Source organism: Mycteria americana, chromosome Z (assembly GCF_035582795.1).
Source record: "Mycteria americana isolate JAX WOST 10 ecotype Jacksonville Zoo and Gardens chromosome Z, USCA_MyAme_1.0, whole genome shotgun sequence".
NCBI classification, from domain to species: Eukaryota; Metazoa; Chordata; class Aves; order Ciconiiformes; family Ciconiidae; genus Mycteria; species Mycteria americana.
In genome coordinates, this window is record NC_134396.1 from 16,430,906 (window position 1) to 16,456,234 (window position 25,329).

The window sequence follows — 25,329 nt, forward strand, 5'->3', positions numbered from 1 at the left end:
GATGTTGCCACTAAAAGAATTAATTTACAACCTGTGTCCTAATTAAAAGCACATGTTTTTAATGTATTCTTATACATAAGCAATCTAATAAAATGTAGCTATAAAGTTGAGCTAATAGTCCAGACTGATGTTTAAAATGTGAAGAAAACATGAAAATGTAGTATATATTCATGTGTGGTGAGAAACAGAATTTATGCAACAGATCACAGACAAAATCCAAAATTGGTGAAAATCCAGGGTAGAAATTGGCCTAGTATGTTTTTCTAGATTGTTAAGAATAAGGAGCACAGCTACTCACTTGCATATGTATTATTCTGCCAGTCATTGTAAGTTGTGAAAATAACAACAGCCCTTATATTGTACTTAAGCAAGAGAGAAGAAAAAAAGAAAGAAGCGAAAAATGCTAGCATTCTACTCAGACTACTAAGAAAAATTAAAAATGAGAGATATTTAAACAAGCCTATGTTCTTTATAAAAAAGAAGGCAAAATATGACACTTCAAACTGCTAGAAAGCCCTTTCTCAGATATCTGGCCAAGCAGTAACTGAGTGTTCTAACAGATATCCCAAACTATTACCACCAAACATTTCCTGGAAAAACTATCATTTGAATAGTTTTATGACCCTTTGTGCAATTCAGAAGGTAAATGCCTGGGGAAAAAAAAAGGGGGGGGGGGAAGAGCATACAAAAGTATTTTTCATTGATTTTTTTCTCCTGTAGTAAGTCTAGTGTGTAAAAGGAAAAAAGTTTTGTTTGTAAACTGCAGCAGGCATTAATAAACCATTACTATCAACAGCAAATGTAGTTTGCTATTTTATGGATTCATCCCAATGCATTTTTAATTATCAAAGGTTTCATTGCCTCAGTTAGAGAAAGACTTTAACTGGGGGCAGTGAGGAGTTGCCCTGCCCACACTGTGCTGGTAGATATTCTCAAGTTTTCCAGTTCAGGAAATCATTAGGTGTGTAACCAGTTCCACTCAGTGAGCACATCTTAAGAGATGTTTGTGCGATTACACTCAAAATTTCTGTCTTGAATCGAGATAGGAGAATATTATTTGTCTTTTTACTGACTATCAAGTATTTCAACCAATCTACAAAAAAAAAAAAAAAAGAACCAGCTTTCAGACTTTAAGTCTCTAGTCAGAGCATGAAAGTCTGAGCTTTACTCCATGACACCGGTCACTCTTCTGGATTTGGTATTAAATAAAACACATTTTGAACACATTCTGTGCATCTGGAATGGATTAGGCAAACTCTGGGTATACCTTATACCTTTTCCACCCTTCCACCCTCACAGACTCAAATTTTATAAACTAAATCAGAATACACATCTTCTAACTAACCAACTGTAAACTAAGAGTCAACTAATGGCATCAGAAATTAAAAATAACAGCCTTTTTATTGATTAGAAAACATTCCACCCACACGGTGTGCTTGTTAATTAGCTGCAAATCACCTGCTGGTTGACATTTGCCATGCAATAAGCAGTTTTTCAGATTCACATTCTAGCTACTTTATTGTTCCATGCAAGTTCCCTCAAATCCCACAGAGTCTATTTGATTCCTTCCAGCTACAAAATCTAGGAATAAATTTTAAAGATACAATTTACACTAACCTCCTCCCTGCAAAACCCAAAAAAATTCACAGCCAAGAGTAAAAACCTGAACTTTATTTCAGGCCTTATTCTGTTAAGGGAGGGGTGAGGGAACAAAAAAACCCACCCAACAAATAAGTGTATAACTGCCACATAAACAGGAATTATGCCAACTGATTTTATTAATTTCCAATTATTTCATATTTTTCTCTATTGCCTGTGTTATCTAATTTGATTTTCTACCATCATTTCACAGCCTACAGCCTCTCAGCTCACAAAAAGACATACAGAAAATGGATGAGGGAGAATTCTCCACCGAAATCTTTGCATATGTTTTTCCCCCCACTGAACACACAGCGCTTGCAATCCTGGGACATGGCTCTAGACCCACATGTATCTAAGGCAAATCATCTACACATAAGAGACCCTGTACTGCTGTAATGGCTCATAGTTGTTATGCTACAACTCTCAGCCACAACTTCTCTTTTGTCAGTCTTAGGGTGGTCATTCCAAAGAATATGCCTTAGGATAGTGACGACCCACAAAATGTTTTTGACACAAGAGTAACAATATAAGAACTGTGGTACCGGCGCCATATCTAGCAACATACTGATTCTGTCAGTGGTCAGTAGCAGGTCTCTAAGAAGGAGTACAAGGAACATACCGTGTATAGAAACCCTGGTACAAACATTCCTATTATGCAAAGCACCGTGCAAACATCATCAAATACCTTACTTTACTCAATCTGCTGTAGCAGAGTCCCAGTACATTTCAAATTTGTTTGGGTTTTTTTCCAAATACATCATTTTTAATATGCAGATAGATTTTTCACTTACACCCATTTAATTCCCTGAAAACAAAGAGGCATGGGGAATTTAGTGTTATTATTTGGAAAGCAGGCTCCTTGCATTTTAAGTAATTGCAGAGACAGACATTAAGGGCAACATATACATCTCAGCTTTTTAATGCTCTCTCTCAGAGAAGTAACCTTATACATGTGGTCTCCAGGACACTAAGTCAATGGACAATCTTACGATTTTGCACAAAAACCAACTAAGGAAAAACAGCCTCGTGTCAGGGGCTTAAAGTCACTGCCAGGGACTCCAGCAGAACAAGCTGAAAGGCTGCATAAAAAACAAGGGTGAAAACCACTTAATGGACTAAGAGTCAAGGAAGGAAGAAGCAAACAGATACAACTGACATCAGAATTACTTCTTGAAATCAGAGCCCTTCTCATTAGCGGAGGAAGAAACCGCAGGATAAGAGCCAGAGAACAGGGCTTCACGGGAAACAGAAACATTTTGGATGTCCAGATTTATTGGCTAAGGCTAGGAAATTGTCCTGACAGAGCAACGTGAGAGTGCCTTGTATAGAAAAGAAATCTTTGCAACAAGTTAAGAAGCCCAGAAAAAAATGGAAAAGTGCCTCAGAAAAGAAGCGTAACAATCTTGGACCTGCAGGAGGAAAGGAATGTGCAGAGTGCTGGCTGGCCCTACCTCACTACCAAATGCCTTAACTAGTACAGAACCTGATGGGGAAATGTTACTTGTTATTACAGAATAAAAGTATATTACTAACCTATAAGCACCTGACATGCAAAAGGGCAACTGCGTCCATAAAATACATTTCCTTTTAGGACTGCTATCAGGATGATGCGACTACCAAATCATCCCTGGCCACCTAAAACCCCTTAATGTTATAAAAAAATGAAAGGCATAATTGTGGTCAGCTCTACACAGGTATGCAAAATGAAACAAGAAACTTTTTGTCCCTCTCAAGTATCTACAGCAATACCAGAAACACTGCAGTTCTTTAGATTATGAACCACAAGATTTACAGGATTTTAGGATTGCTGCCATATACATACACCTTCTGCCCCCTTAGAAAAACTGGCCGCACTGGCCTGCACAAGGGATGCATATCACACAGACAAATGAAAGAGAATGTATCTTGCCCATGAGGGCACATGAATGAGGGAACAACTAACTAAAGCATTGTGAAGTTAATCTTGTACATACACAATAAACATAAACCAGTACTGTAAAATTTCTCTCCTTGAAAGATTTGAAAAATCCACCAATTGTGTAATAATGCTTAATGCCTCCCATATGGGCTTCTGCAGTGTTGCTTGAGACATGTTGCATACTAATACCAGGGTTAATGCTAACAGCAGCCATACCACACTGCTTAGCAATAGTTACTGAATTACAAGTACAGTGGTACCTGGCAAAAATACAATAGTCTGTATTAAGAGAGAGCTCACTCACTGTCTCACAAAAATTAACATGTACAATCCCATTTAAAGTCCAGAGAAACAGAAAAATTATACCATCTGTGGTACTGAACATTTTTACTGATACCAGTCTAACCTACAAATCAAGATGTATTTGGCTTAATCAATAAAAACATCTTATGGCCCTGATTCTTTATTCAAGCAAATAAAGATTCCTCCAGAGTACATCAGTTCAGCGGGGCTGCAGAATAAATTGTTGCTAAAGCAGTAAACCATTCATAAAACTAACTCAAGTGGACTCCAATCCAAGTAAAAGATTTTTGTATTTCAAGGTATTATAAGTCATTAATTTCAGAAGCTGTATCTACATACATGCATCTCTAACAGTGTAACGGGGGGGGGAGGGGGGGAGAAGGATACAGGTTTACAGTCTCAAAACTAAAACTTAATGAAGTTTTTTGCATGAAATCACTTATGTTCCTATAAAAGCATCAAAGAAATCTTAATGCTTTTGTCAAGCATAGTGAATTTGGTTTTCTTATTTTTAAAAAATAGAACTCCTTGTATGTGATGCTACCAACAGGACATGACATTTCATGCAACAACTTTTGAGAAGTACTATCTCTTTAAGTGAGCAAGGTTTCAAATGTTTCTCTGTTTAAAACATTTATATCTCAAAGCCCAAGTTCTGCCCCTTCAGAGATACACACACACACAAGGGCATCTCAACTTCCCCCTGAAACTTTCCTCTCTACGGGCTGTTTGGTATGCCTTTTATTTGATCTACTGACACACCAGGAGGCAAATTAATAGCTCTGGATCTTCCCTCCCAGCAGGAGAAGACTCTGTTGCTGCAAAGTTTAGAGAGTCAGTCACACATGTCATTTGGGAAAACAGCTATTTAGTACCTGGACAAATCAAACTAGCCATCTAGAGCTATATAGAAATGTAGTACTAGAGAACTCTTAGTGTGTAAGAGGAAAGAAAAAAAAAAAAGAGCATTTTTTTTAAACTTTGTCATCTTCTCCTCCACTCCTGCTACAAAGTGTAACCTAGAATGCAACCCTCTGGCCCTTACTATTCTGTGCAGATGCACAGGACAAGGAATAGTTTTGTTCATAATGTATATGCTTGCAAGTTAACCAAGGTACTGCCAAGAAATTCTATAACTCTTACTTTATTATCTATAAGAGCAAGAGAAGAGAAGGAATTGATCGAAATGGAAGGGAAGCTGGGTTAAGTGTTTTTCAAAAATAAGTAACAATATCATAGTGTACATTGTGACATCTGAAGTTTTGCAGTTTTAAGGTGAACTATGGAGACTCTATTTCTTAGGGAGTTTCTGAAGAAACAAAAAGAGGAAGCAGGCTACCAACGAAGGTTAAAAAAAAAATAAATCGGCAAATAAACAAGAACTAACTTCAGAAAGGCAAACAGATACTTCTACACTGGGAGTGGGATGCACAAGGGACAATATACAGATACTCTCAAAACTTACACTGAGTCTTAAAATGACAAATCTGAGAACCTGACATTGTGCTAAAAAGTGAGTATTCACTTTTTATAAAAGTGAGTTATAAAATTCACTTTTTATAAAAGAGTATTCACTTTTAATTCACTTTTTATAAAAGTGAGTATTCACTTTTATCACATCCGTGATGCAGGAATACAGGAACCAAATGCAAATACTACTTTTTGTCTACCAAAAGACTTGAGATAAGAGAATCATACAAGTTTTCCTCCTACTTTTATTAATTTGTAATATGAAAGAATTTTAAGGATTCACTAGGTTTATCTAAAGTCAAAGTAACTTCATGGACAAGAGAAGACATTGTCTTAATGGCATTACACTATTAATCAACTTCATAATTAAAACCTGTCTGATTAGTATTTTACTTTCATCTGCCCCAAGAACCCCATTTGGACAATTACAAGATAAAATATTAAAGTCTGAGACTTAAATATAGTCTCCAACAGAAAAAAATCTACGTGACATTTCAAAGAGCAAGCACTATACAAAAAAACAGGCCTCATTGTTTTAGAACATTAATTCCGTCACAGTCTTATCTTGAAATAACATTAAGTGCTTAATTTAAGACTCAGAAAATACAAACAAAAGTTCTGTAAATTAATAAAAGAAGGCAAAAGCACAGTTACACACACTAAAGTATTATCAGTGTTCTCAGTAATTGCTATTCTTGTTATACAAAGTCACACAATATCCCAAGACTCTGTAATAAGCCCTCTGTATAAGGCCTATTACTTACCCTTGGGTTCCCATTATAAGAAGGTATCTAATTCTTAACAATTTCAGGGATGCTCAGAAGCTCCCCAGTGAAACTGAAGGAAGATGCTTCTGCTGACAATAGAATCAGGAAATGTTCCTGCTAACTATCATTTTTATGCCTACAGCATAAAGTCTTGGCAGCATTGAAGAAGCTAAACCAGTCCACATACTCACCATAGTGAGTTGAGAATGCACGTTATTTTTGTTACCATTATTTGTGCAAGTAATACCGTATTTCCATCACTACAATTTTGCTCTCCTGATTGGGAATCAGGCTCTTACTTGGACCAGTCTCTTACCTTGCCCTATTTTTTTTATTATCAGCTAAGAAGTCTTCTGCAATCCCCTACCCACTTAGTAAAATAAGCACTTTGCAGACTGCAGGGTGCCTGCAGGACCTCGACAGAGAAGCCCGTACACCAGGCACAATGAACACGAGCAGGCTGTTGTCCAAAGACCAGTAGCTTAGCAGGCATGGTAATATCTCCATGGGACTTATTAGATTAACTTGGCATACCTCCATGCCAGTGAGGCTACCTGGTTTTAGTATACAGCTAGTTTAGGGTACAAAAGTCCACCTATGTTGGTCAAGCAGACACCCCTAGGAAATCAGCACCCTTAATACTGTTTTTTATCAGAGCATGCCATCTTTGAAAGTATCATGGAGGAAAGCCATCTGTTGCTAAGAAAAGCTGAGGTGCTGTCTTCATTTGCACGGATGAAGATAATGACTCCTTTTCGTAACAACTTTGTCCCACTTTTCAGATAGAGATTGTTGTAGTTGCAAACTTAAATACTCAGCTAGGACTAGGTAACAGTTTCAAATACATCAATTACTTCCTGAAAAATCTGGGTTTGATCAACACAAAACTATATATAATGTTGAACTAAAACTTTCCTACTTTCCATTAAATAGTAATACACACAATGACCAAAAATGGTTCCTGTGTCAAATTCAATGAAAACGTAATTACCTCATACAAAGCACAGCAGCATCAGTGGGACAGATTCAGGAAACTGCTTTCAAAACACTATTACAGTGGCTAAAAAATAACTTAATATTTGGTAGTATAGGTTCAAATTCCTTCAGGTAGGTTATTAAAGACCTCTCCAACATGTTAGGAGTTTAAAGCACTGTAGCTATACGCTTCCCTTTCACATATAATGCATTAACTCTGGTTCATCATCGTGAGAGATCCAAAATAGAATGAAAACAAGCATGTTACCGTTTCAGTAATTCATTTAGAATTACTTAAAGTTAATGGATTTACATATTTTTATTAATATAAATTTATCTTTACTCATTCCAACCTAAAAAAAGAAAAATCCATTCTTCACATATGCTGATACATTTTATTAGTAAGAGCCAGGGCACCTAGCAGTTTCATTAAAAGCCTGATTGATCCATTCAAATTGATTAGTGTAGCCACTGGGATTATTTTTGGAAATTACCATTATTATAGTAAACAAATGAATACAAGAATTCTATTGTGAAAGAATATATAACTGAACTTAAAAGTTCAGTGATGCTTTGTAAAGGTAGGTATTACTAGTCTGCAGATACTACACTGAGGCACTTCGTTGATTTAAAATATAGGCATATACTGAGAAGTGTAAACTTCTTAGAAGTAAACTTGGAAGTTATTTTAACTCATGTCCTTTTTAAAAGATCGCATACACAAGTCCTGAAGAAACTCTGCAGTATACTTATAAAATTACTAAGCCCCCATAATGAAGAATAAAATAAGACCTTAATATTTACTACTCCTTGCTGAAAAAAACCTTAATTTTCAATGGGTATTATTCATGTTCTCTGAAAACTTGCTCCTTTTGCAGTTAAAGGCCTGCAAGTTAGCACTAACTTAAGCCTTTGTCTGGAACACAGAACTGTTCATAACGATGCTGGGAACACCCTATCAGAACAGGGAAGCCAGCACAGAATATACAGTAATAAAACGTATTAAAGCACAACAGTGAAAGAAAATAAACAACTGTGCTTTGCAGTGCCAGAATAACACTAACAAACTTCAAGCTATTCAGCCATAATAGTAAAAATACAATGTTGCCAATGCAGCTTATACATACATATTGGGGGGCTTCAACCGACACAACCATACCACCTATGGAATACACTTTTTCACTCACTGCCTAAATTATACCAGTAAAAGCTTGATGTGTAGCACAGCTGTAAAGATGTATTTAATTTCACATGTGAGCAGTCCTAGTGAAGGAATTACTTGTATGCAAAAAATTAGCATAAACAAAGGCCTTTGTGAAAAATCAAGATCTTAGAATGTAATTGTATTTTATTTTGAATTTCATTCTATTTATTTTTATTAGAGACTTTAATATTATTTTTTTAAACTTCTTGGACTATAACAGCTCTCTAAATCACTCTGGAATTTAATCATTCTAATTGTTACTATGTAGTGTTAATGACCACATGTAACAATTACCTTCGAAATAGGAATGCAAAAATACATGCAAGTGATTTATTAGCTTTTCTTTCCTCTCAAAAAAAAAAAATTATTCCTTATACAAAACAAAACCAACAACAACCACCCATCCCAAAAAAAACAAGCCACTTTTACACCTTTTACACAAAATTCCAGAAAAGATCCATTATTTTAATCACTATTTAAAAGTTTTCTGCAGTGAACACAACACTTCCACAAATAGGTCACATAGAAAGCAGTACAGAATTTGTCCTGGAAAGCAGAAACTATAATAAAAAGATCCTAATCCAAATTAGTGCTGCTGCACCTGCTGCTATTTAAACAAAATAGAAAAGAATAGTGTCCTTGAACAACGGGGAAACTGATCTCCTAAATAAAGTACAGTTGCCTGCCCATAACTGCAAAGGACAAACAAGAATAGGTTTATCACAACTGCAAGATTACAGTGCAAGCTTTGTTGAATTTATCACAGTAATAGTGGAATAGAAGCAAACAAATGGGCACATATGCAGGCTTTGAAACTACCTATTAAAACTGTTAGTTCTCATCTTAATTAAGCATAATAAGTCAAAACAGCTACAAAGCAAAGTCTCGCATTGCCTGAATCCTCAAGAACCTGTTTTTCAGCAGAAACACTATTACAGTAGTTGAGGTTCTGGCTTGAAATTCTTATAAAAAACATTATATATGGTTAACAAAACATTTTCCATACTGTTTTGTTCTCCATAATCTTATGAATTCTTTTCAATTACAAAAGTATAAAATGTTCAATAGGATCCATCTGTTCTACTGGAATACTTTGCATTGGCAATTATGAAGTGAAAATAACAGCAGAAGCAAGTAATTTGCAGATCTTTCTTACTTTTCCAAATTCTTAATCTATAGTTCAATAGTCTGATACATTTAAGACAAGCCATCTATTAATTTTCCTGCTATTAAGATTACCTACCAATTATATTACTTTACAACTAGCCTCTCTATATATATAAGGTAAGAACAAGAAAGCTACAGAAATAAAATAAAATAAACACAATACTTATAATGACCATACCTAGTAATAAGAACCGCATTATCATGGTGGGCAATCCCATTTTCTGGAATGGTGTTTCCATCACTTTGGTGGGCGAGAATGGATTTCTGCCACTTACAGAAGCTATCGAGGGACTTGTCTGCATGGTGGTTTATCTCCAAGTTTGGCTGCAATACAACATGCATACCAGAAATGTTCCAAACAAATTACTAAGGTCAGTTGTTAAGTCTTTTGAAAACTAAAATGGGACTATAATTAGAAGCAGTGGTTTCTAGGAATAAACTCTTCTTGCCAAATTTTATCTCTGTAAAATCTGACCCCAGGTTCAGCTGTGTATTACTGAACAGGCATTCTTTCTGCTCCAACTTTAATAATGTCAATACAAAAAAATCAGAATATCAAAATATAGAAGTAAAAATAAAACTGACATCCCGAAAGGTGTATTAATATTCACCTGAAGTAAGAACAGATATCTTTGAGGTGATAGATGAGGAATATTCCTTTGAACTGTTTCATCTTGATTAAAGAGTGAAAGATTGCAAGATAGGTTTTGTAGTCAGATGCAGCCATTTCAAGCAATAATTAAATGAAATGTATATTACACACTAACATGTATTTCAGAGATATAAAGCGTAGCACAACAGCTCTTACCTGATCTTCAGTGAGGACAATTAAACGTGTCACTATAATATTCACAACGTTTCCTAGACTGGAATCACGATAAAGTTTGGCAACCTGACCTCCAGAAAATAAGAAAAGGCACAAAGTCAGACAAGAAACACTACTTGTTTCCTAAATGGTTAAAAAATAATCTGTTTTCTTGCTCAGTGTAATTTCATTAGTGTTAATTATCATTATCACCTGAATTAGAGTTATTTTTGGACCAAAAAATGACCATTCAGTAAAACAAACTTCTTGGGTCACACTTTTCAATCAAAACTGCTTACACCCTGTTTCATAATTCATCCAGCACAAGGAGCATTTGGACTGTTGACTTAAACAGAACTGTATAATCTAAATGTAATAATATGAATTTAAAATTAAAGACAAACAATTTAAAAATTATCACAGCGTACGTTTTGACAGAAACTACTGCATTTTTCCCACGATGCTAACATTTGCCATATTTCAACTATTAATTCCTGCAAGCTGATACACATTTTAAAGCATTAAAAGCATTTAAAGCATTTAAAAGCCAATAAATAAATAAATACTTTACAGTTGCTTTATCATTTCAGTACATGCATATTGATATGAAGACAGAGAGGGATGAAACTTACAATATTCATTACACTCAAAATGTAGTGTTCAATGTCTTTGCGACCATGGTATCCCACCATCATTTTGTCTGCTACTACCAGCGTTTCCACAAACCGTTCAAGGCTTACTGATCTCTTCTGTCGACTATGACTACTTAACGTTTCATTGACTGGAAATGAAGTTGGAAAAGCAGATGCATCACTCATCCACCAAGGTTTACCGCTTCCTGTGAGGTCTTCTGTGAACCAAAATAATTAAACACTTCAGAGGGGTCACTAGTAAAACTCATTCAAATGCAGCTGGTTTATGTTGAGATTACCATCTTCAAGCTTCTAAAGAGAAGTCTTTCTTGAGGCAAAGAAAAATTAACTTTATTATCTATTTTTTTTTTTCATTTTATTTTAAAATACCTTATATAATGGAAAACCAACTTTGAGTTCTAATATTCTCAACTCTCCTTCGCTTGACTTAGGATAATAAATCATCAATCTTCTCTTAACAGATCTAATTCTGCATATCTGTGTTAATACTAAAGATTACTTACAATTAACCACAAGCACACTTCAGAATTTTAAGGATAAGAACAAGACAGCTATAACACTTGGAAAAAACATACTGGAAACCAAAAATTCAAAATTAAGGTAAAAGGTATCAAAATATACTAAGAAATTAAACACACTGATAAGGCACCAAAAAAGCTTTTTCTCTCCTGTGAAACTCTAATTATTAGGCAAATATGGTTACATGCCTAGAAGTTTTCAGACCAAATAAATTAATTTTCTCTTCAGAAAGCTATCAGATTATGTTTTATCTACCTCATGAATTAACTATAATGGGAAGTTTAAAATGGCCTGACATGGGGTAATTGCTATAGTTATTTTTAACACTGATTTTAATTCAAATATGTTGATTCTTGTACTTGTTTCACGTAAATATATAGAAAAAATATCTCTTGCATGCAAGAGATTGATTATTAAAAATCCAAACAGCAGTAATTATCAGCAAAACAAACACTACAAACTTACTTTGAATTTGAATTCCTGTCCTCAGGACAAAACTGAACCAGCCCTCCCCTGCAAAACTGGCATTGTTGTGTGTGTTAAATATCCCTTTTCCACAAAGGCCCACACAGATCTCAACCTTAAGGGTATCAAAGTTTATTATTTTGGTCTGGTTTTACCCAAGCAGGATTTCAAAATATCTAAGGTATTCTTGCCAGTTATGGATGAACACAAGAATGTTAACAGTTAGATACATTTGTAATTGTCTGAACAGGACTGCTCAAGTGAGCAATTCCTGACATGCATCTTTACCTCTACTAAAACAGGTTCAACTAAGGATGAGTTGAGATAGGACCGGTACCTTCTGTGAAAAAGCAATGCTTTATGCAATTCAACTAAGCATGATATTTTCAAAGAGCAATAACTACACCACAAAGAATGTATGTTCAGGTCAAAACCAGGAATATAAAGCTTCAGCATTCCCACTGTTGCAGTGTTTCATAATTTTTAAGGCCACAGCATTGGCTTTGAACGGTACATATTTTAGAAAAGTCAAAAAATGAAAATAAACCTGGTAGTTGAAAAAATGCCAGTAATAAAATTGTCCTCATTCTGCAATGGGTGTAATCCATTCTAAAAAACTGTATCGAGTATTAAAGCCTGCTGAGGATTCTATAATGAATACTAAGCTTTTTCCTGTTTTTCATCTCTATTGTAGGAAATTCAAAGTTGCTTTAATTGTTCAAAGATTTTGATCTCACTTAAACAGTGATTTAGGAATGTCTGGCATTTTCTCTGACAGCTTCTGCACTAAAATTTTTAAAAATCCACTCTTCATTTTCAAATAACATATGGTGACATTTGAGGGTTTCTGATGCTCTTAGAGTGCTAGAAGTACTGTAGAAATGCAACACTGCTTCCACATTCGTTCATAATTTTTCACTCAAACATGCAAATCTATTCTAAACATTTGAAAACTGATGAGCTCATGAAGAAAACGTTCAGAGGAAAAAAAGAAAATATTATTTTGGACTCATCTTGATAGCATCTTTCAAACAAAGGTCTCGGAAGACTTCAGAAAAACAAACATTTCTCCTTTTCTTATCAGATGAGACACTTAGGCTTCAGCTGGTCTCAAAGTAATGGGAAAGCTGGAAACAATCCTGAGTACTTAGGCTTACACTCCAGGATCTATCAATGCTTATGCTGTTTTAGTTTAAAAACACTAAATAATGCTGCCTGACTTTTCTTTAAAAAGTTAAAACATGTCAATAAAGGTTTGCAATATATTTAACAAAAACAGTTCTGTGGCAAGTTATGTAATTTTTCCACCACATCCCTAGATTAAAAAACAAAAAAAAAAAAACTTCATTAACATCTAACATATAGCTATCGGGAAGTAAAAAAAAAAATCAAAAACAGGAAAAAAAACTACCACACACAGAAAAGCACTGTAATTAACCCCAAAATAATTATTACAAAAGCAGGGAATTAGGTTTTAAATTGCAACTGAAAAGAAATCCAAACGTGTGGAGACATGGAGTTCACAACTACAGTACCCAAGTTTTCATCTAAAGATGTTAGGTGGTGATGAAGGTGGAGAGAGAGAAGCAAACACGAACAGAAAAGAACTCACAATGCAATAGAAAGCAAGCTACTTATGTAAGATGCAACTATGAGACTATTTTGAAGTGAAGCATTATGTGCTGCCTTTTTCTTACTATTTTAACATCTTCATTTAATGTATATACAAGCATTTTTTCATTTTAGAATACACCAACTGTAAAGTCTGACATGAGTAAAACCACTACATAAAGCAGCATATAGCAGAGCCATCCCTAAATAATCTACCACTCTGCAGCTTTCACATGTCAACTTTTGTTGTTTCTCAGTCCTATCCAAACACAGCATTCTGCAAGATAACCCAGTGGCCTCAAATCCCATTGAAGCAATTGGAATTTGACAGCAGTCAACTTCTTACCAAGGCCTTAATGATTTCAGCTATATTTAATAAAACATAGTTAAATTGGTGATGATACATACATGAAATAGTAATTTAACGTTTTTTATTTTTTAAACATTCTTATGTCTAACTGCTTAAAATCTAATTTAGGTTATGAAAATCTATCCCACATTCTTATCTGAATCTCCCTGCCTCTTTAATTCTTCTCTTGTATTAGCCACCATAATTCTACTATCTACTATGAAGTAGTCCATCACTTGCTCATCCCAACCAATTCTGATCATCCTTTCACCAAATTCCCCACCCCACTTTCTATCAATTATTGCTTTTTTTTCTCAGGTCAGAAATAACACTCCCCTTGTCTCTATCAACACTTCAAAATCCTGACCACTTCCCTGATACAGAACAGGTACATGATAAATTTAGGTCTAGATTACAATGGGGAAACTTGCCAGACTGTGAATAGTGGCACAGCTACACAAGCAGATTCCTCCCAGTATATTATACTGGCAAAACTGTTCTGAAGGTAAAGCTAAAATCATCCTCCAGACAAATTATATACTGCCAAGAGGCAGCTACAGGTTTCTTACAACTGCATTTTAAAACACAAAATTGGACTGCTCGAAACTTCCAAAACCAGTCAAATGCCCCAAAGATTACTGTAAGCCTGGCTTTAGTCCTAGGGTCTGAAAGCTGTGAAACTGAAAATTAATATTTGATTTTACTTTTTAGATATTCTGTGGATGCTTGGGATGCCATATCACTTTGGGATAAAGCTGCAACAGTGCTCAGAAAACGAGCACTGTTTAAAAGGTTTTAGTACCCACGAGGAGAACATTAAAATAGCACATCATCTGGAAAAGCAAAACTTTGCAGTTCTGGGGGAGAGCAAATTTTTTCAGAAATTTTCATGGAGTGGAAGTAGTGTGCTAAACAACAGGAAAAGGAGAAACTGAGATGCATAAGCATGATAGTAGTCTCAGGCTTGTAAAAAGCAGTGCTTCCATATTTCAGTAATTAAGGACTTCAGGATGTGACAGATACGAAAGCTCAGGAAATGCACAGGAGCTTCCAAGAACAAAAGCAGCATCAAGTATGCAAAGGAATAAATGCTAAAGATTACTTCATGTTTCACAAAAAATGCACACAAGATGCATAGCTGATCAGCCTATGATCCATACGACAGATACTGCCAGAACGACTGAATGCAACCTGACCAAACTAGCTGCCACTGCTTCATCCTCACTTGGAGGAGAATGACTTCCTAAGCATTAATCTAGAAGATAACATCTGACAGAGGCCAATATCCTTTATTTTTCTAGTGATATAATAATGGTAAAAATTGCATCATCCTACATTTCATAATCCTTCCACTTATTTCAAGAGGCTTAAGTGACAGCTTTCCCTACAAAATGAACACACATTAGTACTCTTATTTTACAATCAGCAGGCAATAATAGTTAGGAGACTTGTTTTGCAATATTAGAAGCACGTAGATGGAATAATGCTTCCAGACTAAATCAGAACTTACATACATAAAGTCTGACATTCCCTAAACACAGTTAACTGAAACACTCAGGTAAAACTGTCTCCCAAGCATGGGCCTTTGTACGGTAAGACAGTCTGTCCCGTAAGTTCAGTCAGCTGCTGCCAGTAAAAGTTACAAACTCCAAAAGAAGCTGAAATAAGTTACATCAACGAACAGTGATATTATTGGATTTTAAGATTAGTATTTGTCAGCCTGCCCTGTGCAGTGAATCTCATGGAATACAACTGTCCAGGACTGAACTTTTAAGAACAAGCTATTTCTGAGATATAAACAAGCGACAAGGTTAGAACATTTTTCTATTATGTAAAAAAACCCATTGTTTTAGTGCTCTAAAATAACTTGTCAGATTTACTCCATACTGTCTTCAAGACGTTAGTTTTCAGCTTCAGTTTAAGCAAGTAACAATCATGTCAAAGAGTACTTGAAAAGTGTAATTGTGGAAGTTAAAACTGCTTTACAAGGAAAATATCTCTCAATCAAAACTATATAATCCTTCCCATAAGGCACCTGTAAATCACACATTCTACTATTATGGAATGGCGTTAACCCACTGAACCAAAAGCCCGTATCAAAACACCATAAACCTCCATAAACAAGAAAGATGTGGACTCCAGTTCCAAATGTATTACTAATCATAATACTAACACATTTATTGCATGTCAAGTTTCCTCAAATGAGATGGAACACTTACTAAACATTGAGCTGTAATACTTAAGTCACTCAATCATGCTTTCCAGTTGGGGAACGAAGTACATTTATAGCATATTTTGAGGAAGTCTGTGCTCATTACTACCACTGTACATAACACAGGCATAAAACAAGACTTACTCCTGGTGTCTCAGTTTTTGAAAGACACTACATGCTCGATCTGAATCTGAAAAAAAGCAAAACTCTTTTTCAACAGGGCACATTGCATCACCCAAAAGGATTATTCCCATTGCTACATTCTCCACTGTGTCTTATGTGTGAACCAAGCAAGATTTTAAAATACATCTTAAGGTACAGGTTTTTAAAAGGAATGACACTCATACTCATTTACCTGAGACTCCACAGTGACTGTGATCATAGAGATGTTGCTGGTGCATGGTAGATTTTTTGTATATAACATGAGGATGACCATTCTCATAATTAAAGTTACTAGAATCTTCTGTTATGTTCCTTAAAGGCTCAATAAAATACTCTTCATCTTCTGTAGCAATGACTCCATGCTTAAAGAAGAAAATAAGAAAACAAAAACTTGCAAAAGACAATATAAAACTCCTATTAAAAAGCTTAACTTCAAAAAACATTTGACCATCATCTATCTCTGTGAAGAAATCCACAACTGTAAGCCAACACAGAAAACAATGCTTGAACCAGCTCTCCTCCACCGATTTTAGTGGGAGCAGGAGTAAGCGCCTATGAGCAACACAATGAGAAAGGAATAAAAATATCATTGCCCTATTTCTGGAGTTCTTTCCCATCATTTTTGGTGGATGTGGTAAGAAAACAAGATATGTTCTCAGTATATGACAAATAATCTCTTCACAGAGATGTTCCAAAACTACATGATTCATATCCATTAGAAGTGATGCAAAGCCAAAATGGCCTCACTCAAATGGTGAGACCAATATCCCCCTATGATGCCATACCAGTAGATGCTTAAAGCCACATACTGCATTAAAAAAAAAAAAAAAAAAAGGCATGAAGGATTAATTTTAGAACATATATTCAGGGAAACCGTTCAGCATTTTACATCCATATGCTTAATTCCAAAACTGAGCTAGTTATTAAAATCAAATTATTCATATTAACTTCAGATACACTATCTACAAAGCATTTATTCCTTAAAAGGTCTTGCCATAAATCTGGCAAATCCAAGTTGTTGCAGACTGTGCACTAGACCTCACTCTCCATAACAAATGAACATTTTTTTTCTTCATACTGCAGTGCAGAATAGTAGATATTCTATTCTCATAACTTTCACATTTGTGAACTCAGCTTTTTCCAAACAGGAAGTGGTTTAAGAAAGAAAGGGGAGATTTCAGGCCAACTATGCAATTTCCTGAACCTTCAGCAATTAAAACTGAAGTTTAGCAGAAAATACAGTTTTGGGAACCTTTCAGATATAGAAATATTGGGGAATAAGCCCTGACAGATTCCTACACCTATATGTGCTAAATAAAAAATTCTGGTATCTGTATCTAGAAAATTCTGAATGTATGAACTTTCTACACCAGGAGAAAGAGCTACTCATCAGGCGGGAGACTGGAAGCAGGAACTTCTGCATTCATATCCTGATTTGATGAATCACAAATTTCTACCACACCTTTGATCTGTAAAGCAAGTACTATGCATGAGCCTTTTTTTAAAGTTATTTTTTTCCTCCGATGAGACCTCTATGATCAGCCATAAGACCACTTGCTCCATATCTGCTCTAAATATCCTAAAGCTGATCAGGGCTTGCCATCGTACTCTTGGTCAAAGCTCTCCTCCTGCTCCTGGTTTGTACATCAAATGCCTGCTGTTGTTCACCCTTGGAATAACTGGATTTCAGTAACAACATAAAACTTACAAAATAAAAAATCCTGTATAACACACCAGAAAGAACAGTGTTTTCCAAATATAACCCTATTTATAAATTTTGAAAATATATGTATTAACACATTGCAGCTTTTAATTACACATTCCTTACATAGTGACTATAACAGTAAGTATTCCTCTTCAGTGGTGTTTTTCATTATGAACTCAATTATTTACTCAAGAAGCTAACACCAGCGTCCACATTCACCTGGAAGATGCTGGTATCAAATTCCTCTCACAATGCTTTCTTGTTACCTGGAGCCTAAGATTTTACTAAAAAATAAATCATTTACTGGTACACTGCTGCTTAAATAGCATTGAAAATACAAACCAAATTGTAACTGGCTTTGCCAGATGTGCAGAAAGAACCTTGACAGTCTGGACTGCATCCAGTCTGGATGTCAGACATCTGGGTTCAAGCGAATCCTGAGCCATTATAAGCTCTGTTATTACGTTCCCACAGGAAGAGAGTCCTGCTGAGTGGTTCTGGCCAACACCATAAGGCTGTCCGCTTCATGCCAAGCCTGAGGAGACAGAGGTACCATCCAACCTGTGGCTCTGTCTCTGCAACAGGGCAGGTCTTAACCTAAATCTAATTACTCCAGAGGATACAACCTTCATGTCTGTACTCAAGTCCAGCCAGGTTAACAAGTCTAAGCATGAATGAGACATTTATGTAAGACACTGAAAATGATAGTTTTAAGCAGTGAGATGACCTCAGTGGGAGTGAGTCAATTCAGATACCATAAACAACCCTTAACTGCAGCATTAATTCTCTATACAAATTGCTTATTTGCAGGAGCAAATACGCAAAAACTATTATGAACCTCTGCAAACTATGATCAAGTTCCTTCAGGTACCAGCAGTGAAAAAGGTTAAGAGAGTATCACTCATTTTTCCTATGCCTAGCTGACATTTGATCTCATCTGCCCAACGCTATGGTGGTTTAAGAAAAGAGAGATTTTAATAAAATTTAGTTGAGGAACTGCAAATAAATTTTAACTCACACCTACGATCACGTAGTCAGAACATGTATGCGGTCAGTTGCTGCAGCTAGCCAAGTGATTTGATAAACGTTGAAAACGCACTTGCCCTGCATATGCTTTTCACATAAGCCCTGCATATATATACCATTTTAAACTTAATATATGAATTTTGCTTGCAAACAAAACCGTTCTTCCCATATTAAACTTATGCAAGTGGTCTTGTTGAATCACAGTGACTGATTTTTAAGAAGTACTTTGAATTCTGTACATAAAATACCTATGTCAGTGACAACCAGCATTTATTCTGAGTTTAGAAAATTCATGTGGCTAGAGATACTTCCATTGTATATGCATTCAGCAATGCCTGATTAATAAATTGTGGGAATTATGCTATTATATCCAACCAACATTCCTAACCCCGGTTTTGGCTTATAATCTACTATTTGATAAAAACACAGTTTCAGTTGAAAAAGGAGATTGAAATAATGCCCTTTTAAAGAATTAAAAGGAATCAATTTTAATCTTTTTGTTTTGTTTTGCTTTTGTATTTGAACAGTTTGTAAACTAAACTTCTGCTCCAAAGCATAAGAAATGTCATTAAGACCTAAGAATGACCAGCACAAGGTTTTGACAAAATACCATGAATTTAAGAAACGAGCTGAATGCCCTAAGTAGGTTACTACAAGCAACATTCCCAAGATTATTATCTAAAACAGATTGTTTGAGGTCCTGTGTTATCCAATCCCACTACAGACTGCCAACTCCTGCTAACATATATAAGGTCTGGATCCAGCAGTTTGACATGCTCAGACAAATCTGTGAATCCACATGGAGTTCCCCTGAATTTGTGAAAAGGAATCTTCTTCTGTCAGGCTGTCCAGCTGGGGCATTAACTTCCTTCAGATGGGGGATGTCAATTAGTCGCAGAAGCAAACGGAATTATGGAGGACAAGGAAGTGCGTGCCTTTTCCACACAGTACTACTGTTTTACAATTTCTCCATGCCTTGAACCTTTCTAGACTTTATGCTTTGTCCATTTTTAATATAAAGTAGTAGCAATGGAAAGTTCTGAAAACATGTCAGTGTTGTTCAGTATATCTACAGCTGGCTATACACTTCAGTGTGGTTTTACGACTGAGGAAGAAGATTGCATTAGCTTACTGTGTTCTTAAAGGTGAAAAAAATAGTGATCTGGCCTGAGACAGTACATCATAGAATCTAACAGACACCTTAAAACTAGGACAGAGACAGCTTATATATGTTTCTGAATACTAAGTCTATACTGCAAATACGTATTAGTACCAAAGAGAACTCCAAAGAACACTAAACCCTTTTCAACATCATTTCTGATCTTTATAAATTATTTTATAAATTAGACATTATTTTACATAAGATTCAAAAATACCAATTTATAATCTACAAAAGTAGATGCATTCTTTATGGTAGAATCAGCTTTCACATGAGCTAATTTGAGAAGAATATGAATAATTTATACATATATAAATTTAGGAATACATGAAACAAACATAAAGTCTTCCAGCAAAATAATTCCTCCTTTAACCAAGTAAGGTCATGCTTTTAGCCACAGCCTACTTCTTGTGCTTTCTTTATCATTTCTGTTTGGATGGAGACATCTGTGCTACCCAGCATAAATGTTAGTCAGTGCATGGAACTTCACATGCCATGGAAATACTTGGCCTTTTACATTAAACATTTCCTTGGAACCATAGTAGCCTCAAAATGTGATTTAACCTCTCATTCACTTTCCTAATAATAATCACTTTCTACACATTTTAAAGTATTTCCCACTACTGGGCTTTTCAGCTCAAAATGAGAAAATCTGCTACTGTGGAAAACTTGTTTGAGCACTCAGTGAAGAGCTTTGACACCTGGCAGAGGACAGAGGTGGGTGAGAATGCAAGAAGTTTGGTTTCTGCTCGATTCCACTACTATGAGCTCCAAAACTTTTCTTCTTTAAGACCTGCTCCCCTCAGAATTAGACAAACTTCTTTCCCTTGAGGTGAAGTTCTTCTCTCTTCAGGCAGTCTACCATTGTTTCTTCTCTTCTTTCCTTCAGTGTGACCTATTCAGTTTAGGCAATGCCTCAGCCTTGTTGCCTTGCACCTAACATTCAAAGGCCCCAAAATGCTGCTCATTGCAGGCTGTTTCACGAGAAGGCCAAACCTGCAATCCATCCACAAACGTAACATCCACTAAAGTAAATATGAGTTTGGAAGCCAGCAAGCCGGCCGGACAAGACCTTCAGTTTCCTCACATGACGGCTCACTGGATTATAGAGCTTTCCTCGTAACTTCAGACAATTTATAGCATAATCAGGGCCCAGCAGATGGAAACTGCTGGAATGAAACTTCAGTGAGTAGCAGCCTGTAATTCTGGGGCACTTAGTAATGAGAAATATAGAGGGAGAGGCTGAAACAGGAAACAGTGACAGGGAAACGAACAGACTGCTCGTCACTTTTACTGTAATGAAACTGAGAGAAAGCCCTCCTTACAATAGCACTCCTCTCAGATACTACAAGTGTTCTTCACAGTCATACAACTTATGTTAATTACATCGTGGTCTCACCTGACCACCCTGAATAACTGAACAGAATAACTCAAAACATTCAATAAGGGGAAGAAATTTGACTCATTTGGCAATACTGAGGCCTAACAGGACAACTGGAATAAATGGACTGCTTAAATTTTGCTTGTGAGCAACACTCACTGTTAAAGATTACTACTTGTTTCAGAGTTAAACTTAAAATGACTGGCTTTGAGACAGATGTTAATCAAAGACTATGCAGAATGTGACTGGCAGTCTCTTACAGACCAGCAGACTGGAAAATATAACGAATGCCTTAAGCACGACATATTCTGAACTATCAGTAGTTCTAAAACAAGCAATAGTGTCTTCAATATTCACTGCCAATTGCTTTATTAAACATGTTCTAACCAGCAGCTGTATAACAAAGTATTCGTCAGTAGGAATTATCATTTAAAAATAACTCTGCGATGGATTTATCTGAACGGAGTGATAACTCCCCTACTCAGTGCTCTGGAAGGCCCTGCCAACACTGGATGACAGAGAGGTCCTCTACCGTAAGGTAGAGGACGATACTGAGTCAAGCCTACCGCTGCACCCCTCTGCAGGATTCCTGCCTCTCTGAGAAAGAGTCTTGTGTCACCCCTGTTGCTGCTTCTGGAGCATGACAGGAGCCTCACGGGCTTGTGACTAGGTCTTTCTAGGAGATGCAGTGGACACCTGACACTTGCAGTCCCAAGTAAGAGGCATGACCATGAGGAACCTGGGAGTGCCGGTTGTGGTGTGCCCAGAGACTGGATTAAGGCTGCCTTAATACCTGGAAGAAATACGTAAGAGCTGATGACAACTAAAAGCACTGAAGATGATGATTTAACTGGGAAGCACTCCACACTAAAGTTAACTTACAAACACCGAGTTAACATACTGACGCCTAGAACCACAGAACAACAGGCAGCTTCACTCCAGCAAAACAGCAAGGCTGAGGGCAGAGGGAAAACACATAGCAATGGGAATGCTAAATGTCACCTCGGGGTGTGAGGCATGGAAGCGAAAAGAAGATTCTGCTTCACCATGACACCTTCCATGCTGCTAAATTCTTCAAAGAAAACAAGTGCCATGAGGTGCGAGAGTGGCAAAGCTGACAGGAAAACATGGACTTTTTCCTGCTTCATCCCACTCTTGTTTTCCTAACATGACAGGAAAACAAGAATCAGCTACGGCAAGAGCAGTTCTTGGCTCGCTCCCTGGACAAGGTCAGAGAGGAACTGAAACGGCACCATGGCACTGACTGCAGGCTCCAAGGGGCCAAGCAGTCTGGGCCTCAACTGGCAGAAACTCGGCAGATATAGGGGCATACGGCCTCTTTTAAAGAAGTGAGTCCTGAAAGCGGGGATTTGGTCTCCATGGTATTTTTAGCTGAAAAGAGCTCAAAAGCAAAATGATTGCGTATATTGGTTTAAGAGCTTAAATAACTGTGACAAAAAGGTTATTCTATGGGAACTGCAAAACAAAAGTGAAAATTGTACTAAATTCACACCTATCTACTACAAGTCTGCATTAACCAAACTGTGATACCACACTTGATGGAACACCATTTTAGCTACATTTCTTTGAAAGTGTTCACTTAGCCCTGGAAATCCCCATTAAATTATTTTTCCTCAAGAGTACTCCAAAATGTTAACCTAGACTGTTTCAGGGATAACACAAGTAGCTGGGTGTAATGCAACCTATGTAGGTCTGAAGCAGCTGGCTTTTGTTTGTAAATAAGATCCCAACATGCATTATTCAACAGCACTTCCAAGGATAAATAGGAATTAGTTTAGCAAGTCTGTGTAATCTTTTTTTTTTTTCCTTAGAAATTAGTTAGATCTGTCTGCTCCTAACAAGAAGATTGACCAGTGTTCTACTATAATTAAAACTGGAATGAATATATACACATATTTTTAGTAAAGAAATTGCTGGCTCTTGATTTAGTATTTCCTAGTCATGCCCTTCTATTTTAGTATTTTGTCACTCAATAGTCTGGTTTTTATTTTTTTGTGTTTGTTTTCTAATTTCTGTTGGGAATAAAAGAGGCTTTTTTCCCATGCAAGTACTACTATCATGTGATCAAGAGATCAACAGTAAAAGAAGAGACGAGAATAAAAGAGATGCGAATTTCTAATCCTACTTTTAAATGCAAAAGTTTACAATTTGTAAACAAAGTATTTCCTAAAAAAGTAAATAATTACTTTCTGATGTTGGTACTTGCAAAGGACCTACTTTCTTCTTCACTCTTTGAATTTATAGCAATGACAACTTCTACACCAAGCAATTCCCTTTCTCTGTTATTTCCTCAAAGTTTCTAAACCCAAATTCTCAAAGACAACAAGCGTGTGTTCAGCTCACTAATGTCTCTCTGGAGAGATTCAGCATCCTGAAGGATCCCCTGTTCCCTCCTCCCCACCCCCTGAGCTTGCAACATTTTTATAACCTGTAAGGATCTCAGCACAGACCTAATCTTGCAGCCCTAGTGCAGACACTGTAAACACTAAAAATGTTGCCTGCTAAAGGACTACAGAATTGGGTCTTAGTACTTACAATTAAGCTTGAAAAACTGATGACTACTTTTCCCCAGGACCCAGATCAGGTTTTAGGGGTTTTCTGCACCTTCCTGTCTGCTTGCTTCCCGCAGGGACTCAAAAAACTGAAAGATACGCCAATTAAATTCTTCTTCTGTAACTTACAAGGGACAAGCACACTATTATACTAGATCATGTAATGTGCACTTACCAGACCATTGCAGTTGCTTAAGGCCACTTTAGTTGTACTGTGTTGGTCTTGCAAATATCCTGTGTAATGACAGTGGTCTAAAAAATCATGCTTCCATTGCGGTCCATCTTTCCCCCAGTATTCTACTGTAAAATGTCTGGACACCAAATCTGTGTTGAGAGTCAGGTTTAAATGAAAGTGCTTGCCATAGGCAGAAAGTTTAAAAAATAATTTAGATGCTGCCAGTTCTTGGTCATAAGGGTCTGTGCTCCTCCTCCTTCTTGAGGGTTTAGCATTTTTCACAGTAAAGCTGAGGAAGGCTCCATTTTGATCAACCCTTATTGGGATTGTTAGTTGGTAGTGTTCAAGGTAAGACAGGAATTCCTCTTTGTAATCACAAGGTAAGACAGTCCAGGGAGTGGGCATAGAAGAGAAGAAAATATAACAGGAAACAACAAGTAGTAGTATAAACATAAACCATACTTGGCTAAATCTCATCACCCTCATGAATAAAAGTAATTTTCAGGTCAACGCAAGATGTAGCGTTTTACTAAATAAAATAAAACATTCTTTTCTTTCTTTTTAAGTCAAGAAAATGTGTTCAGTTTCCTATTAATTTGATGTCACTGGAAATACAGAAGTTTTTAACTACATATCTTTTCCTATTTACCCAAAATATGTAAACATTTGGAGCTAAATTATAACCTAAGAAGGACACATTCCTCCCAGTGATACCATTCAAAGACAAAAGCTATTACATCCACCTGCGAGAACAAAAACAGTAGTAATGAAAAGTATTATATTGTAAAAACATGTAAATGGCTCTTCATTTCATTAAAAACCTACAAATGTTAATGGATCAAAGTAAGATTAGATCCTTATTTCCTAGTCTAAAAACATGTTAATGTTGTTATGGCAAGTCTCTAAACTATTATCAAGTACAACATTTTACTAGATTTAATTTGCAAGGCTTTCCTACAGTTAAAAGTAGACAGAAAGAAATTAAAACAAAAAATTTAATCAGATTTGCTGTATTTAAACTTCTGTGAAAATGAATCATGATAAAACTAAGAGCAGAGCCCATATGATCTCATGAATTATATAAACATG

At 36.2% G+C, this 25,329-nt stretch overlaps 1 protein-coding gene across 11 annotated transcripts in view; it reads right to left on the reverse strand.

Moving 5' to 3' along the window:
• ADAMTS6 (ADAM metallopeptidase with thrombospondin type 1 motif 6) overlaps positions 1 to 25,329 on the reverse strand; it is a 157,683-nt gene that overhangs the window by 126,332 nt on the left and 6,022 nt on the right. For 6 of the 11 annotated variants that reach the window (XM_075526680.1, XM_075526671.1, XM_075526672.1 and 3 more), the window contains exons 3-8: positions 24,241 to 24,605; positions 16,415 to 16,583; positions 14,284 to 14,358; positions 10,883 to 11,100; positions 10,254 to 10,337; positions 9,624 to 9,769 (exon numbers count right to left, since the gene is read on the reverse strand). In XM_075526680.1, the coding sequence (XP_075382795.1) occupies positions 9,624 to 9,769; positions 10,254 to 10,337; positions 10,883 to 11,100; positions 14,284 to 14,358; positions 16,415 to 16,583; positions 24,241 to 24,605 (1,057 nt within the window). Of the gene's footprint in view, positions 1 to 9,623; positions 9,770 to 10,253; positions 10,338 to 10,882; positions 11,101 to 12,175; positions 12,268 to 14,283; positions 14,359 to 16,414; positions 16,584 to 24,240; positions 24,845 to 25,329 lie in introns of those variants that run through there. The other 5 variants (XM_075526679.1, XM_075526673.1, XM_075526678.1 and 2 more) reach the window with 5 other exon arrangements.